Here is a 16,989-nt window from a genome sequence, read left to right on the forward strand (position 1 = left end):
TAGTGGATCTAACATAATAGTGTGAGAGTCCAGTCCATAGTGGATCTAACATAATAGTGTGAGAGTCCAGTCCATAGTGGATCTAACATAATAGTCTGAGAGTCCAGTCCATAGTGGATCTAACATAATAGTGTGAGAGTCCAGTCCATAGTGGATCTAACATAATAGTGTGAGAGTTCAGTCCATAGTGGATCTAACATAATAGTCTGAGAGTCCAGTCCATAGTGGATCTAACATAATAGTGTAAGAGTCCAGTCCATAGTGGATCTAACATAATAGTGTGAGAGTCCAGTCCATAGTGGATCTAACATAATAGTGTGAGAGTCCAGTCCATAGTGGATCTAACATAATAGTCTGAGAGTCCAGTCCATAGTGGATCTAACATAATAGTCTGAGAGTCCAGTCCATAGCGGATCTAACATAATAGTGTGAGAGTCCAGTCCATAGTGGATCTAGTTAATAGTCTGAGAGTCCAGTCCATAGCGGATCTAACATAATAGTCTGAGAGTCCAGTCCATAGTGGATCTAACATAATAGTCTGAGAGTCCAGTCCATAGTGGATCTAACATAATAGTGTGAGAGTTCAGTCCATAGTGGATCTAACATAATAGTCTGAGAGTCCAGTCCATAGTGGATCTAGTTAATAGTCTGAGAGTCCAGTCCATAGTGGATCTAACATAATAGTGTGAGAGTCCCGTCCATAGTGGATCTAACATAATAGTGTGAGAGTTCAGTCCATAGTGGATCTAACATAATAGTCTGAGAGTCCAGTCCATAGTGGATCTAACATAATAGTCTGAGAGTCCAGTCCATAGTGGATCTAACATAATAGTGTGAGAGTCCAGTCCATAGTGGATCTAACATAATAGTCTGAGAGTCCAGTCCATAGTGGATCTAGTTAATAGTCTGAGAGTCCAGTCCATAGTGGATCTAACATAATAGTGTGAGAGTCCAGTCCATAGTGGATCTAACATAATAGTGTGAGAGTCCAGTCCATAATGGATCTAGTTAATAGTCTGAGAGTCCAGTCCATAGTGGATCTAACATAATAGTGTGAGAATCCAGTCCATAGTGGATCTAACATAATAGTGTGAGAGTCCAGTCCATAGTGGATCTAGTTAATAGTCTGAGAGTCCAGTCTATAGTGGATTTAACATAATAGTCTGAGAGTCCAGTCCATAGTGGATCTAACATAATAGTGTGAGAGTCCAGTCCATAGTGGATCTAACATAATAGTGTGAGAGTCCAGTCCATAGTGGATCTAGTTAATAGTCTGAGAGTCCAGTCCATAGTGGATCTAACATAATAGTGTGAGAGTCCAGTCCATAGTGGATCTAGTTAATAATCTGAGAGTCCAGTCCATAGTGGATCTAACATAATAGTCTGAGAGTCCAGTCCATAGTGGATCTAACATAATAGTGTGAGAGTCCAGTCCATAGTGGATCTAACATAATAGTGTGAGAGTCCAGTCCATAGTGGATCTAACATAATAGTGTGAGAGTCCAGTCCATAGTGGATCTAACATAATAGTGTGAGAGTCCAGTCCATAGTGGATCTAACATAATAGTCTGAGAGTCCAGTCCATAGTGGATCTAGTTAATAGTGTGAGAGTCCAGTCCATAGTGGATCTAACATAATAGTCTGAGAGTCCAGTCCATAGTGGATCTAGTTAATAGTCTGAGAGTCCAGTCCATAGTGGATCTGACATAATAGTCTGAGAGTCCAGTCCACAGTGGATCTAACATAATAGTGTGAGAGTCCAGTCCATAGTGGATCTAACATAATAGTCTGAGAGTCCAGTCCATAGTGGATCTAACATAATAGTGTGAGAGTCCAGTCCATAGTGGATCTAGTTAATAGTCTGAGAGTCCAGTCCATAGTGGATCTAACATAATAGTCTGAGAGTCCAGTCCATAGTGGATCTAACATAATAGTGTGAGAGTCCAGTCCATAGTGGATCTAACATAATAGTCTGAGAGTCCAGTCCATAGTGGATCTAACATAATAGTCTGAGAGTCCAGTCCATAGTGGATCTAACATAATAGTCTGAGAGTCCAGTCCATAGTGGATCTAACATAATAGTCTGAGAGTCCAGTCCATAGTGGGGCCAGCAGGAGATCATCTTGAGTGGAGACAGGTCAGCAGCGCAGAGACGTCCCCAACTGATGCACAGATGAGTGGTCCTCTTCTACATCAGTAGAAGAGGACACAAAATGGGATACTCGTGGCTTGCCTTCTTTTCCTCTGCTTGTGTCCCCTGCTGTGAGCACAAAGCAGACTTCCACGTTCATGTTTACGGTTTAAATACTATTGAGCTCCATAGTGTGCACGGTGCAAAGCAACAAAAACATATCCATCCATCCATTTACTACCGCTTGTCCCTTTAAACATACAATGTACAAAATATTTTTTTTTAGGTTCTGGCTCAAGTATTTCTCCCTTCGTGGGTATTTTGATAATTTCTTTAAATTCTACGTAATAATAATATGATTCGGGACAAAGATGCGACCAAAACGGTCTTCTGTATTTTGTTGTGATGCCCCGCTGGATGTATTAAACAATGTAACAAGGTTTTCCAAAATAAATCAATCAGCAGGCTGATGCAGGCCCGCCCACATTTTGGAGCTAAAAGTGGGTGTTTAAAAATGTGCTGAAACTCGTTACAAAATCACAACTGTGTATTGTCAGGTCGAGAACTATGAACTAAGTGCCAACATTGTCCCTTAGAGCAGGGGTCCCCAACCTTTTTTGCACCAGGGACCGGTTTAAAGGCCTACTGAAACCCACTACTACCGAGCACGCAGTCTGATAGTTTATATATCAATGATGAAATCGTAACATTGCAACACATGCCAATACGGCCGGGTTGGATTAGTAAAGTGCAATTTTAAATTTCCCGCGAAATATTCTGCTGAAAACGTCTCGGTATGAGGACGTTTGCGCGTGACGTCACGGATTGTAGCAGACATATTGGGACAGCATTGTGGCCAGCTATTAAGTCGTCTGTTTTCATCGCAAAATCCCACAGTATTCTGGACATCTGTGTTGGTGAATCTTTTGCAATTTGTTTAATGAACAATGAAGACGGCAAAGAAGAAAGCTGTAGGTGGGAAGCGGTGTATTAGCGGCTGGCTGCAGCAACACAACTAGGAGGACTTTGAGTTGGATAGCAGACGCGCTACCGTGAGTACGCAGCTTTGGCTTCCAAACATTTGATCGCTTGCCCGTACGTGCGTGCCGCTATGTGCATGTCACGTACTTAACTTTGGGGAAATATTTGTGCTGTATGAACTTTACGGAGGTGAACGGTACTTTGGGCTGTGGGATTGAGTGTGTTGTGCGGGTGTTTGATTTGTATTGGTGTGTTATATGGACGGGAGGGGGGAGGTGTTTGTTATGCAGGATTAATTTGTGGCATATTAAATATAAGCCTGGTTGTGTTGTGGCTAATAGATTATATAGCCACAACAATAGTTGTGTTTATTTACTGTTTTAGTCATTCCCAGCTGAATATCAGGTCCCACCCGCCTCTCACAGCATCTTCCCTATCTGAATCACTTCCACTGCGCTCTAGTCCTTCACTCTCACTTTCCTCATCCACGAATCTTTCATCCTCGCTCAAATTAATGGGGAAATCGTCGCTTTTTCGGTCGGAATCGCTCTCGCTGCTGGTGGCTATGATTGTAAACAATGTGCAGATGTGAGGAGCTCCACAACCTGTGACGTCACGCTACTTCCGGTACAGGCAAGGCTTTTTTATCAGCGACCAAAAGTTGCGAACTTTATCGTCGATGTTCTCTACTAAATCCTTTCAGCAAAAATATGGCAATATCGCGAAATGATCAAGTATGACACAGAATGGATCTGCTATCCCCGTTTAAATAAGAAAATCTCATTTCAGTACGCCTTTGAACATTCAAGGTACTACAGGCTCAAGTATTTCTCCCTTCGTGGGTATTTTGATCATTTCTTGAAATTCTACGTAAAAATAACATGATTCGGGACAAAGATGCGACCAAAACGGTCTTCTGTATCTTGTTGTGATGCCTCGCTGGATGTATTAAACAATGTAACAAGGTTTTCCAAAATAAATCAATCAGCAGGCTGATGCAGGCCCGCCCACATTTTGGAGCTAAAAGTGGGCGTTTAAAAATGTGCTGAAACTCGTTAGAAAATCACAACTGCGTATTGTCAGGTCGAGAACTATGAACTAAGTGCCAACATTGTCCCTTAGAGCAGGGGTCCCCAACCTTTTTTGCACCAGGGACCGGTTTAATGTAGGCATTATTTTCACGGACTGGCCTTCCACGTGTGGCAGAAAGATATAGCAAATAAGAGCATGAAAATGAATACCTGAAAAAACTCATGTATTCAATTAGTGGGAGCCCCCTGGCCTTTTCCCTTTGCAAAAAAAGCTCTCCATAGACTTTAGTTTTTTTGCTCATTTTTGCTCATAGTAGGCTTTGTTTTGGCTTTAGTATCTGATGGGTTGTAGGTTATACATCACATTGAAGGACTAGAGCATGGATATATAAGAAAACTAGAAATACTTGACATTAGTTCTAATAGATTTCTGTGGGTTACTATTTCCATTCTAAAAGTTATGTATTCATATTTTGTGCAATATTTCATACGTAGATACACTAATGTTAGCTTTTTTGGTCCAATTTTCCATGCGTAAATACTACAGATGTCCGATAATGGCTTTTTTACCGATATCCGATATTCTGATGTTGTCCAACTCTTAATTACCGATACCGATATCAACCGATACCGATATATACAGTCGTGGAATGAACACATTATTATGCCTAATTTTGTTGTGATGCCCCGCTGGATGCATTAAACAATGTAACAAGGTTTTCCAAAATAAATCAACTCAAGTTATGGAAAAAAATGCCAACATGGCACTGCCATATTTATTATCGAAGTCACAAAGTGCATTATTTTTTTTGACATGCCTCAAAACAATAACAGTGCAATACTTTTTCATAACATGGTCACTACTGCCTAGTTTCTCTTGTTATATTTTATTTTACTGTTGTATTTTTATTTTGTCATTGTTGCTTTTTATTTTTATTCTTATTCTAATATTTTTCTATTCTGTTTCCATTTATACCTCCATTATTTACTTTTTACTTTTTAAATTCGATCTCAATTCTGTACACAGCTGCTGGAATTTTAATTTTCCTGCGGGAACTCTCCTGAAGGAATCAATAAAGTACAATCTATCCAAACAGCAGCTTGGAATTTGGGACATGCTCTCCCTGAGAGAGACTATGAGGACGTTGAGGTGGGCGGGGTTGGGGTGGGTGGGGGTAGGGGGTAGCGGGGGGGAGGGGGGGAGTTATATTGTAGCGTCTCGGAAGAGTTAGTACTGCAAGGGATTCTGGGTATTTGTTCTGTTGTGTTTATGTTGTGTTACGGTGCGGATGTTCTCCCGAAATGTGTTTGTCATTCTTGTTTGGTGTGGGTTCACAGTGTGGCGCATATTTGTAACAGTGTTAAAGTTGTTCATACGGTCACTCTCAGTGTGACCTGTATGGCTGTTGACCATGTATGGACCAAGTAAATTATGTGACTCGGACGGCACGCACGCAAAGGAAATGCCTTTTAAGGTTTATTGGTGCTCTGTACCTCTCCCTACGTCCGTGTACACAGCGGCGTTTTAAAACGTCATACATTTTACTTTTAGAAACCGATACCGATAATTATGAAACCGATACCGATAATTTCCGATATTACATTTTAAAGCATGTGTGTCAAACTCTGGCCCGCGGGCCAAATCTGGCAATATCAAATTAACACTAGAGCTGGCCCGCCGATTATATACAGTGGCGGTGCCCTGGTAACACTGCATTCACCGCTAATTTTCATACTTGCCAACCCTCGCGGGAGACTCCCAAATTTCAGTGCCCCTCCCGAAAATTTGTCACGTCCGCTTTTCATCCAGTCCAACGACGTGCTGGCCCAGTCACATAATATGTGCGGCTTCTGCAGGCACACACAAGTGAATGCAATGTATACTTGATCAACAACCATACAGGTCACACTGAGGGTGGACGTATAAACAACTTTAACACTGTTACAAATATGCGCCACACTGTGAACCCACACCAAACAAGAATGACAAACACATTTCGGGAGAACATCCGCATCGTAACACAACAGAACAAATACCCAGAATCCTTTGCAGCCCTAACTCTTCCGGGTTACAAAAACACCCCCGCTATCCCCAACCCCGCCTCCCCCCAACCCGTATTTCTTTGTTGAGCACAGGGGCACCCCGACGTGTCTTATTTGCACAGAGAAAGTTGCGGTGCACAATGAATACAATTTGAAACGTCATTATACAACTAGACATGCTGAGGAGTATGCAAAATACCAGGGAGATGAGAGAGTGAACCGGGTTGCAAATTTTAAAAGCAATCCACTGAGGCAACAAGATTTCTTCAAGAAAGCAACCGAAAAGAGCGATGCAGCAGTCAAAGCTAGCTACATGGTGAGTGAGATGGTTGCTAGGGCGGGAAAGCCATTCAAAGAAGGTGAATTCGTTAAAAAGTGCATGTTAGATTTTTTTTAAGAAATCTTTTCTTGCGGCCCAGCCTCACCCAGTTTCTGCATCCAGTGGCCCCCAGGTAAATTGAGTTTGAGACCCCTGGTTTAGATGGAGACAGGTGTGGACAATATTGGAGATAGTCGCACTTGGCCCGCCATTGTAGTCGTCGCCATAGTCAGTAAGCTCCTTCTTTTTTTCCATCCTCTTGTTGCGGGGCTCATCCTCCGCTGTTGCCATTTCTAATACAAAGTAGCAAACTTCATCTGTCTGTGAACGCCACATGGAAGCGCTAAAAACGACAACAAAAGATGACGGGGAGAAGACGCGGTCGAAGTGGAGGCACCTAAATAAGACCCGCCCACAAAATGTTGACAAAAGAACCACCTATACATGTTATGTAGGAAGTGTTTTAAATGTAAAAAATAAAATAAAAATCATAATAGGACCCCTTTAATGCGCCTCATGGTGTGAAAAATATTCCATTTAAATGCCATTAAAAAGCAAAAGCATGCTCTTATGCAAATTTTTTTATTAGTAGTTTTTTTTTAAAGTTTTTCTATTTTCAATACAACTTCTTGTGTCGCCGGCAAAAGCCAACCAAAAAAAAAAACCAGATTCCCAAAGTTAATCATTTGATGCTCACTGAGTTAGACTTAGACTTCCTTTTTATTGTCATTCAAATTTGAACTTTACAGTGCAGATAAGAACGAAATTTTGTTGCAATAGCTCATGGTAGTGCAGGTAAAAAAAGCAATAAGGTGCAGATATACACTACCGTTCAAAAGTTTGGGGTCACCCAAACAATTTTGTGGAATAGCCTTCATTTCTAAGAACAAGAATAGACTGTCGAGTTTCAGATGAAAGTTCTCTTTTTCTGGCCATTTTGAGCGTTTAATTGACCCCACAAATGTGATGCTCCAGAAACTCAATCTGCTCAAAGGAAGGTCAGTCTTGTAGCTTCTGTAACAAGCTAAACTGTTTTCAGATGTGTGAACATGATTGCACAAGGGTTTTCTAATCATCAATTAGCCTTCTGAGCCAATGAGCAACCACATTGTACCATTAGAACACTGGAGTGATAGTTGCTGGAAATGGGCCTCTATACACCTATGTAGATAATGCACCAAAAACCAGACATTTGCAGCTAGAATAGTCATTTACCACATTAGCAATGTATAGAGTGTATTTCTTTAAAGTTAAGACTAGTTTAAAGTTATCTTCATTGAAAAGTACAGTGCTTTTCCTTCAAAAATAAGGACATTTCAATGTGACCCCAAACTTTTGAACGGTAGTGTAAATAAATATATTACTGTACAGATAAATATATTGCACTTTTGCATATGCATCCACGTTTATGGATGTATGTTATATTGTCTTTATATTCCAGCCAGTTAAATAATGACGTCAAGTACGTGTATGACTGAACATTTTAGTCATGTTTTCCAATTCAAATTGTAGGATTTTACTGGGTTTTTTTTTCACATATACCAAAAAAGAAATGATCTTAAAGAATGTACAAATACAAAATATACAACTCACTATTAAAATGTCTTTGATGACAAGAAATAAACGACGGCAGAAGGGATTATTTAAAAAAAAACGCCCTTCCTAAAGTGTTGCAATTAAAACAAATGGCCCTCATAAATTCTCCCCTCCCGAGCCAGTTGTTTTGATGACATTTTATGAAGCTACTCAGCTTGCCGTCGACAGACGAGAGGACGGGGGAGCGGGAAGAAGATATCTTCCGCATCTCCACTCAGACAGCGAGCACATATTAATAAATGTGTCACATCTGTGCCAGACTGATAGACACATATGAGCCATTATCGGCGACGTGCTTGGACTAAAAGGCTGGATTAATAATATTGGCTCGTGTTCGCTTTATTAGGCACGTTTGCACAATCAAGTACCGATGACCCAATCTCTTGATCGCCGCCGATATTTGTCTTTTTTAGCTGATGTGCTACCGTGCCAAGCCTACACTATATTGCCAAAAGTATTTGGCCACCTGCCTTGACTCACATATGAACTTAAAGTGCCATCCCATTCCTAACTCAATATGATGTGGGTCCACCTTTTGCAGCTATTACAGCTTCAACTTTTTTGGGAAGGCTGTCCACAAGGTTGTGGAGTGTTTTTATAGGAATTTTCCACCATTCTTCCAAAAGCGCATTGGTGAGGTCACACAGTGATGTTGGTGGAGAAGGCCAGGCTCTCAGTCTCCGTTCTAATTCATCCCAAAGGTGTTCTATCGGGTTCAGGTCAGGACTCTGTGCAGGCCAGTCAAGTTCATCCACACCGGACTCTGTCCTCCATGTCTTTATGGATCTTGCTTTGTGCACCGGTGCACAGTCATGTTGGAAGAGGAAGGGGCCCGCTCCAAACTGTTCAAACAAGGTTGGGAGCATGGAATTGTCCAAAATGTTTTGGTATCCTGGAGCATTCAAAGTTCCTTTCACTGGAACTAAGGGGCCAAGCCCAACGCCCAACAGCCGGAGAAATAATAACTAAGAAGAGAAACTGTCTAAAATTTAATACGTTGGAAAAACTGTTTTTTTTTAATAAAAAATCCCAGTCCACAAGCATCCTCATTCACAACACGTTCTCTTAGATTTCCATGTTATGATACATGTTCACATTATTTATTGACCGTATCTAAAAAAGATGCAAAAATATTTTTATTTGAATGAAGATATGAAATAATCCTAAATGAAATACAATGACTTGGTTTACATTATTGTATATACTAGGTCATAAAATCAGTGTCAGTTGAGTCGGTCCATAGGTTGCCTGTAGGGATTTTTAATGTCCAGCAGATGTCAGTATTGCAATGTGTCGAAACGCTTCATGACGCCTCATCAACCCATCGCTATCGTGTTCCCCTCCAACGCGGGAAACAAGCAGGAGCGGCGTACAGGTAAGATTAAGCTTTCTTTAATAAATTAAACGCAGGACAAAAATACAAAACTAAGGACGCTAACAAGCGTGGAGCTAAAACAAACCAAAATGTCACCAACGGTGAAAAACGAGGAATGCTAGTGTATAGAAGAATCTCTAGAGCGAGGAGAAAACCAGGAGAACGTAAATGTTGCCTATCGCAAACATTGACCCAGCAACTACTGCTGGGTGACAGGAAACTAGGTCAGGTGTGGGGGGGTGGGGTTTGGTGGTAGCGGGGGTGTATATTGTAGCCCAGAACAGTTAGGGATGCAAGGGATTCTGGGTATTTGTTTTGTTGTGTTTATGTTGTGTTACGGTGCGGATGTTCTCCCGAAATGTGTTTGTCATTCTTGTTTGGTGTGGGTTCACAGTATGGCACATATTTGTAACAGCGTTAAAGTTGTTTGTACGGACACCCTCAGTGTGACCTGTATGGCTGTTGACCAAGTATGGCTTGCATTCACTTGTGGGTGTGTAAAAGCCGCAGATATTATGTGACTGTTTGTATGGAGGGAAAGCGGACGTGACGACAGGTTGTAGAGGACGTTGAAGGCAGTGCCTTTAAGGCACGCCCCTAATAATGTTGTCCGGGTGGAAATTGGGAGAAATTCGGGAGAATGGTTGATTTTCAGGAGGGGCACTGAAATTTGGGAGTCTCCTGAGAAAATCGGGAGGGATGGCAAGTATGAGTATTAACTCTGGCACCGGCGGGCCAGCTCTAATGTTAATTTGATATTGCCTCAGGGGCCAAATGAAATTACCAAATTTGGCCCGCGGGCCAGAGTTTGACACCCATGCTCTAGAGCGAGGAGAAAACCAGGAGAACGTAAATGTTGCCTATCGCAAACATTGACCCAGCAACTACTGCTGGGGTGACCGGAAACTATAAAGGGGAGTGATTAACCAAAACACCTGGTGGGAACACTAATTGCAAAACTACCATGAATTGATTGAAGTGGACCCCGACTTAAACAGGTTGAAAAACTTATTCGGGTGTTACCATTTAGTGGTCAATTGTACGGAATATGTACTGTACTGTGCCATCTACTAATAAAAGTCTCAATCAATCCAAAAAAGACAGGTGAGGAGAATCGGTGCCCATGGAAACCAACAGAGAACAAGGAAAGAGTGCACCTAGGGAACAGACTAAAACAGAAAAACTACCAAACCCAATCATGACAGTCACACCTGGGTGAAGTCTTGTCTGGGTTTCGTCTCGTTTCAGGTTGTCCTGTCACTTCCTGTTTTATTTTGAAATACTAACTCTCCCTCTCGATTCAGATGACTTGCCCTTCCTCCTGTGTCACTGGTCTGATGTCTTTCCTGATTGCCTGATTGTGCCCACCTGTGTCACCCTCCCCCATGTGTATAAATGTCTCGTCCTCCTTCTGTCCTGTGCCAGAGTAGTCTTGTATCTTCTTGTCTACGGCCATTGCCACTTTTTTGTCTACCTTTTTGATCCACGGGAGATTCTTGGTTTGTAGAGTTTTGTCAGGTAAGATTAGCTTCCTAGCATCGCCTCCGTCGGAGCGCCTTTTGTTGTATTCGGTACCGTATTTTTCGGACTATAAGTCGCAGTTTTTTTTCATAGTTTGGCGACTTAGGAGCGACTTATGTGTGAAATGATTAACACATTAGCGTAAAATATCAAATAATATTATGTAGCTCATTCACGTAAGAGACTAGACGTATAAGATTTCATGGGATTTAGCGATTAGGAGTGGCAGATTGTTTGGTAAACGTATAGCATGTTCTATATGTTATAGTTATTTGAATGACTCTTACCATAATATGTTACGTTAACATACCAGGCACGTTCTCAGTTGGTTATTTATGCCTCATATAACGTACACTTATTCAGCCTGTTGTTCACTATTCTTTATTTATTTTAAATTGCCTTTCAAATGTCTATTCTTGGTGTTGGCTTTTATCAAATACATTTCCCCAAAAAATGCGACTTATACCCCAGTGCGACTTATATATGTTGTTTTCCTTCTTTATTATGCATTTTCAGCCGGTGCGACTTATACTCCGGAGCGACTTATACTCCGAAAAATACGGTAGTTTATGTTCTTGGCACGTTTTTCACCGCGTTTTGAGTTGTTGATATTTTTGTGAGTTTAGTAGTCAGGTTAGATCTGTTTTATTTCTCCCGTTTCGGACCCCTTCCCTTGTCGGAATACATATCTGTTTCTGAAGTCCTGCATCTGTGTCCAGAGTCCTATTCAGGTCGTGACAAATATAAGGTTGTGAATCCTCGTTTGTCCAAAAAAATAGTCGTCTTCGTTGTTTGTTAGCAAGTCTGCCATGGTTAGAACACACTCACGTTTGTTTCCGGAAGTAGGAACACACATTTTCTCAGAAGTTGGAAGCATGTTGCTATGGAAACAGAAATAGGTGTGTCAAGGACCTAGTTCCGGCAATGATTAAAATTAGAGATGTCCGATAATATCGGCCGATAAATGCTTTAAAGGCCTACTGAAATGATTTTTTAAAATTTAAACGGGGATAGCAGATCCATTCTATGTGTCATACTTGATCATTTCGCGATATTGCCATATTTTTGCTGAAAGGATTTAGTAGAGAACATCGACGATAAAGTTCGCAACTTTTGGTCGCTGATAAAAAAAAGCCTTGCCTGTACCGGAAGTAGCGTGACGTCACAGGTTGAAAGGCTCCTCACATTTCCCCATTGTTTACAATGCAGCTAAAGCGATTCGGACCGAGAAAGCGACGATTACCCCATTAATTTGAGCCAGGATGAAAGATTCGTGGATAAGGAACACGAGAGTGAAGGACTAGAATGCAGTGCAGGACGTATCTTTTTTCGCTCTGACCGTAACTTAGGTACAAGCTGGCTCATTGGATTCCACACTTTCTCCTTTTTCTATTGTGGATCACAGATTTGTATTTTAAACCACCTCGGATACTATATCCTCTTGAAAATGAGAGTCGAGACCGTGAAATGGACATTCACAGTGACTATTATCTCCACGACAATACATCGGCGAAGCACTTTAGCTACGGAGCTAACGTGATAGCATCGGGCTTAACCGCAGATAGAAACAAAAGAAATAAACCCCTGACTGGAAGGATAGACAGAAAATCAACAATACTATTAAACCATGGACATGTAACTACACGGTTAATGCTTTCCAGCCTGGCGAAGCTTAACAATGCTGTTGCTAACGACGCCATTGAAGCTAACTTAGCTACGGGACCTCACAGAGCTATGCTAAAACATTAGCTATCCACCTACGCCAGCCAGCCCTCATCTGCTCATCAACACCCGTGCTCACCTGCGTTCCAGCGATCGACGGAGCGACGAAGGACTTCACCCGATCTTCGATGCGGTCGGCGGCTAGCGTCGGATAGCGCGTCTGCTATCCAAGTCAAAGTCCTCCTGGTTGTGTTGCTGCAGCCAGCCGCTAATACACCGATCCCACCTACAGCTTTCTTCTTTGCAGTCTCCATTGTTCATTAAACAAATTGCAAAAGATTCACCAACACAGATGTCCAGAATACTGTGGAATTTTGCGATGAAAACAGAGCTTTTTGTATTGGATACAATGTGTCTGAATACTTCCGTTTCAACGATTGACGTCACGCGCATACGTCATCATACATAGACGTTTTCAACCGGAAGTTTCGCGGGAAATTTAAAATTGCACTTTATAAGTTAACCCGGCCGTATTGGCATGTGTTGCAATGTTAAGATTTCATCATTGATATATAAACTATCAGACTGCGTGGTCGGTAGTAGTGGCTTTCAGTAGGCCTTTAAAATGTAATAACGGAAATTATCTGTATCTGTTTCAAAAAGTTAAATTTATGACTTTTTAAAACGCCGCTGTACGGAGCGGTACACGGACGTAGGGAGAAGTACAGAGCAGTTGCGTCTCCCAGTCATACTTGCCAACCCTCCCGATTTTCCCGGGAAACTCCCGAATTTCAGTGCCTCTCCCGAATATCTCCCGGAGCAACCATTCTCCCGAATTTCTCCCGATTTCCACCCAGACAACAATATTGGAGGCGTGCCTTTAAGGCACGGCCTTTGCATGCCGGCCCAGTCACATAATATCTACGGCTTTTCACACACACAAGTGAATGCAAGGCATACTTGGTCAACAGCCATACAGGTCACACTGAGGGTGGCCGTATAAACAACCTTAACACTGTTACAAATATGCGCCACACTGTGAACCCACACCAAACAAGAATGACAAACACATTTCGAGAGAACATCCGCACCGTAACACAACGTAAACACAACAGAACAAATACCCAGAACCCCTTGCAGCACTAACTCTTCCGGGACGCTACAATATACACCCCCCGCTACCCCCCCACCTCAACCTCCTCATGCTCTCTCAGGGAGAGCATGTCCCAAATTCCAAGCTGCTGTTTTGAGGCATGTTAAAAAAAATAATGCACTTTGTGACTTCAATAATAAATATGGCAGTGCCATGTTGGCATTTTTTTCCATAACTTGAGTTGATTTATTTTGGAAAACCTTGTTACATTGTTTAATGCATCCAGCGGGGCATCACAACAAAATTAGCCATAATAATGTGTTAATTCCACGACTGTGTATATTGGTATCGGTTGATATCGGAATTGGTAATAAAGAGTTGGACAATATCGGAATATCGGATATCGGCAAAAAAGCCATCATCGGACATCTCTAATTAAAATGACCAAAATAGGGTACATTTCGTACATATTGTTATGAAGGTGTCTGTTACTACATTATATATATATATATACTTGCAGTGTGTATATACAGTCGTGGTCAAAAGTTGACATACACTTGTAAAGAACATAATGTCATGGCTGTCTTGAGTTTCCAATTATTTCTACAACTCTTTTTTTTTTTTGTGATAGAGTGATTGGAGCACATACTTGTTGGTCACAAAAAACCCTCTTGAAGTTTAGTTCTTTTATGAATTTATTATGAAAATGTGAGCAAATCTGCTGGGTCAAAAGTATACATACAGCAATGTTAATATTTGCTTACATGTCCCTTGGCAAGTTTCACTGCAATAAGGCGCTTTTGGTAGCCATCCACAAGCTTCTGCTTGAGTTTTTGACCACTCCTCTTGACAAAATTGGTGCAGTCCAGCTAAATTTGTTGGTTTTCTGACGTGGACTTGTTTCTTCAGCATTGTCCACACGTTTAAGTCAGGACTTTTTCTAAAACCTCCATTCTAGCCTGATTTAGCCATTCCTTTACCACTTTTGAGGTGTGTTTGGGGTCATTGTCCTGTTGGAACACCCAACTGCACCCAAGACCCAACCTCCGGGCTGATGATTTTAGGTTGTTCTGAAGAATTTGGAGGTAATCCTCCTTTTTCATTGTCCCATTTACTCTCTGTAAATAACCAGTTCCATTGGCAGCAAAACAGGCCCAGAGCATAATACTACCACCACCATGCTTGACGGTAGGTGTGGTGTTCCTGGGATTAAAGGCCTCACCTTTTCTCCTCCAAACATATTGCTGGGTATTGTGGCCAAACAGCTCAATTTTTGTTTCATCTGACATCACATGGACAAAGATAAGACCTTCTGGAGGAAAGTTCTGTGGCCAGATGAAACAAAAATTCCCCAAAATAATGCAGTTCCCCTTTACCAGTCCTCTACCGACCCAATTAGGGACCAGTGCAAAAAAAGTACTGGGTATACAACCCCAATGGAGGCATTTCAGTCAACACACCTGCTGGCGAACTCAGCTGTTGTTGTTTCTGTCTTGCAGAGAACCGTCTCATCTTGGACGCCTTCGCCAAGGAATGCAGTCGAGTCCTCAGCCTCCTCAACAACGGGCGGCTGCTGCAACCCTCGCCGTCTTCCGCGTCTTTGGCCAACATCAAGCTGGAGGACGTGTCCGTGGGCCGCCGTTGCAAGTCCAAGCCTGAGGAGCGCTCCTCCTCCTCCTCCTCCTCCTCTCCCTCCACCGAGCCAGAAGACGAGGCCCAGCAAAGCCAACAGACCTCCGCCGTCCTCAGCATCTTCACAGACTCGCTGCACAACTATCTGCTCTCGGGGCAGCAACAGCAAGCCCGTCTGGTTGTGGTCCAGGACGAGGACCAGCAGTGCCACTCGGCGGAGCCCGTCTCTCCCTCCAGACGCGCCCTGGGCGGGTGGGGCGGCTCGCCGACGCCCTCCGACTCGTACGGACACCCTTCGTCCACGCTGCCCGAGGAGGACGAGGAGGAGGAGGAGAGCTGCTGCCCACGTTGTTTGGAGCTGGAGCAGGAGGTGCTGTCGCTGCAGCAGGAGAACGAGGAGCTTCGCAACAAGCTGGAGAATGTCCCAGGTGCGTCCGTCCGATGAATGGCCTCGTGTCACTCATTGCACGTCATAGGCGCCGATCCCGTTTGAAAAATGGCCAATTCATTTTGAGTAGGAAAAATGTCCCGGAAATCTGGGAAATTTTGGAATTTGACAAAAAAAAAAAAGCCTGAGATTCCCGAATAGGCTGAACAGTTTGAAGTTGGAACGGTTGAAATGCGTTGAAAGATGTGGAAGGAGTAGTTGCAGAGAAAAAAGGGTGGGAATAGGGCTTTGGAAAAGCAGGAATTATGGAAAATCCTGGATTTTTTTTTTACTTGGAAAGGGGGAAGTTTAAATTTTCAGAATGGTGGAATGTGTTAAAGGTGGAATGGTTTGAATAGGTTGAAAAATGTGGAAATGGTGCATGTTTGAAAATGGCCAATTCATTTTGAATGGGAAAAATGTCCCGGAAATCTGGGAATTTTTGGAATTTGTCAAAAAAAAAGCCCACGATTCCCGAATAGGCTGAACATTTTGAAGTTGTAACGGTTGAAATGCGTTGAAAAATGTGGAAGGAGTAGTCGCAGAGAAAAAAGGGTGGGAATAGGGCTTTGGAAAAGCAGGAATTCTGGAAAATCCTGGAATTTTTTTGAACTTGGAAAAAAGGCAGTTTAAATTTCCAGGATGGTGGAATGTGTTGAAGGTGGAATGGTTTGAATAGGTTGAAAAATGTGGAAATGGTGCATGTTTGAAAATGGCCAATTCATTTTGAATGGGAAAAATGTCCCGGAAATCTGGGAATTTTTGGAATTTGTCAAAAAAAAAGCCCACGATTCCCGAATAGGCTGAACAGTTTGAAGTTGGAACGGTTGAAATGCGTTGAAAGATGTGGAAGGAGTAGTCGCCAGAAAAAAGGGTGGAAATAGGGCTTTGTAAAAGCAGGAATTATGGAAAATCCTGGATTTTTTTTTTACTTGGAAAAGGGGAAGTTTAAATTTCGAGAATGGTGGAATGTGTTGAAGGTGGAATGGTTTGAATCGGTTGAAAAATTTGGAAATGGTGGAAATTTGAAAAAATGGCCAATTCATTTTGAATGGGAAAAATGTCCTGGAAATCTGGGAAATTTTTGGAATTTGTCAAAAAAAAAAAAAAAGCCTGAGATTCCCGAATAGGCTGAACAATTTGAAGTTGGAACGGTTGAAATGCGTTGAAAGATGTGG

At 42.2% G+C, this 16,989-nt stretch overlaps 1 protein-coding gene across 1 annotated transcript in view; it reads left to right on the forward strand.

Moving 5' to 3' along the window:
• Positions 1-16,989, forward strand: part of LOC133645254 (BEN domain-containing protein 4) — a 39,537-nt gene that overhangs the window by 6,582 nt on the left and 15,966 nt on the right. Inside the window, exon 2 of the mRNA XM_062040153.1 lies at positions 15,252-15,812. Within this exon, the coding sequence (XP_061896137.1) occupies positions 15,252-15,812 (561 nt within the window). The remainder of the gene's footprint in view (positions 1-15,251; positions 15,813-16,989) is intronic.

The sequence above is a fragment of the Entelurus aequoreus genome, linkage group LG28 (genome assembly GCF_033978785.1).
Source record: "Entelurus aequoreus isolate RoL-2023_Sb linkage group LG28, RoL_Eaeq_v1.1, whole genome shotgun sequence".
In the NCBI taxonomy this organism is placed as follows: domain Eukaryota; kingdom Metazoa; phylum Chordata; class Actinopteri; order Syngnathiformes; family Syngnathidae; genus Entelurus; species Entelurus aequoreus.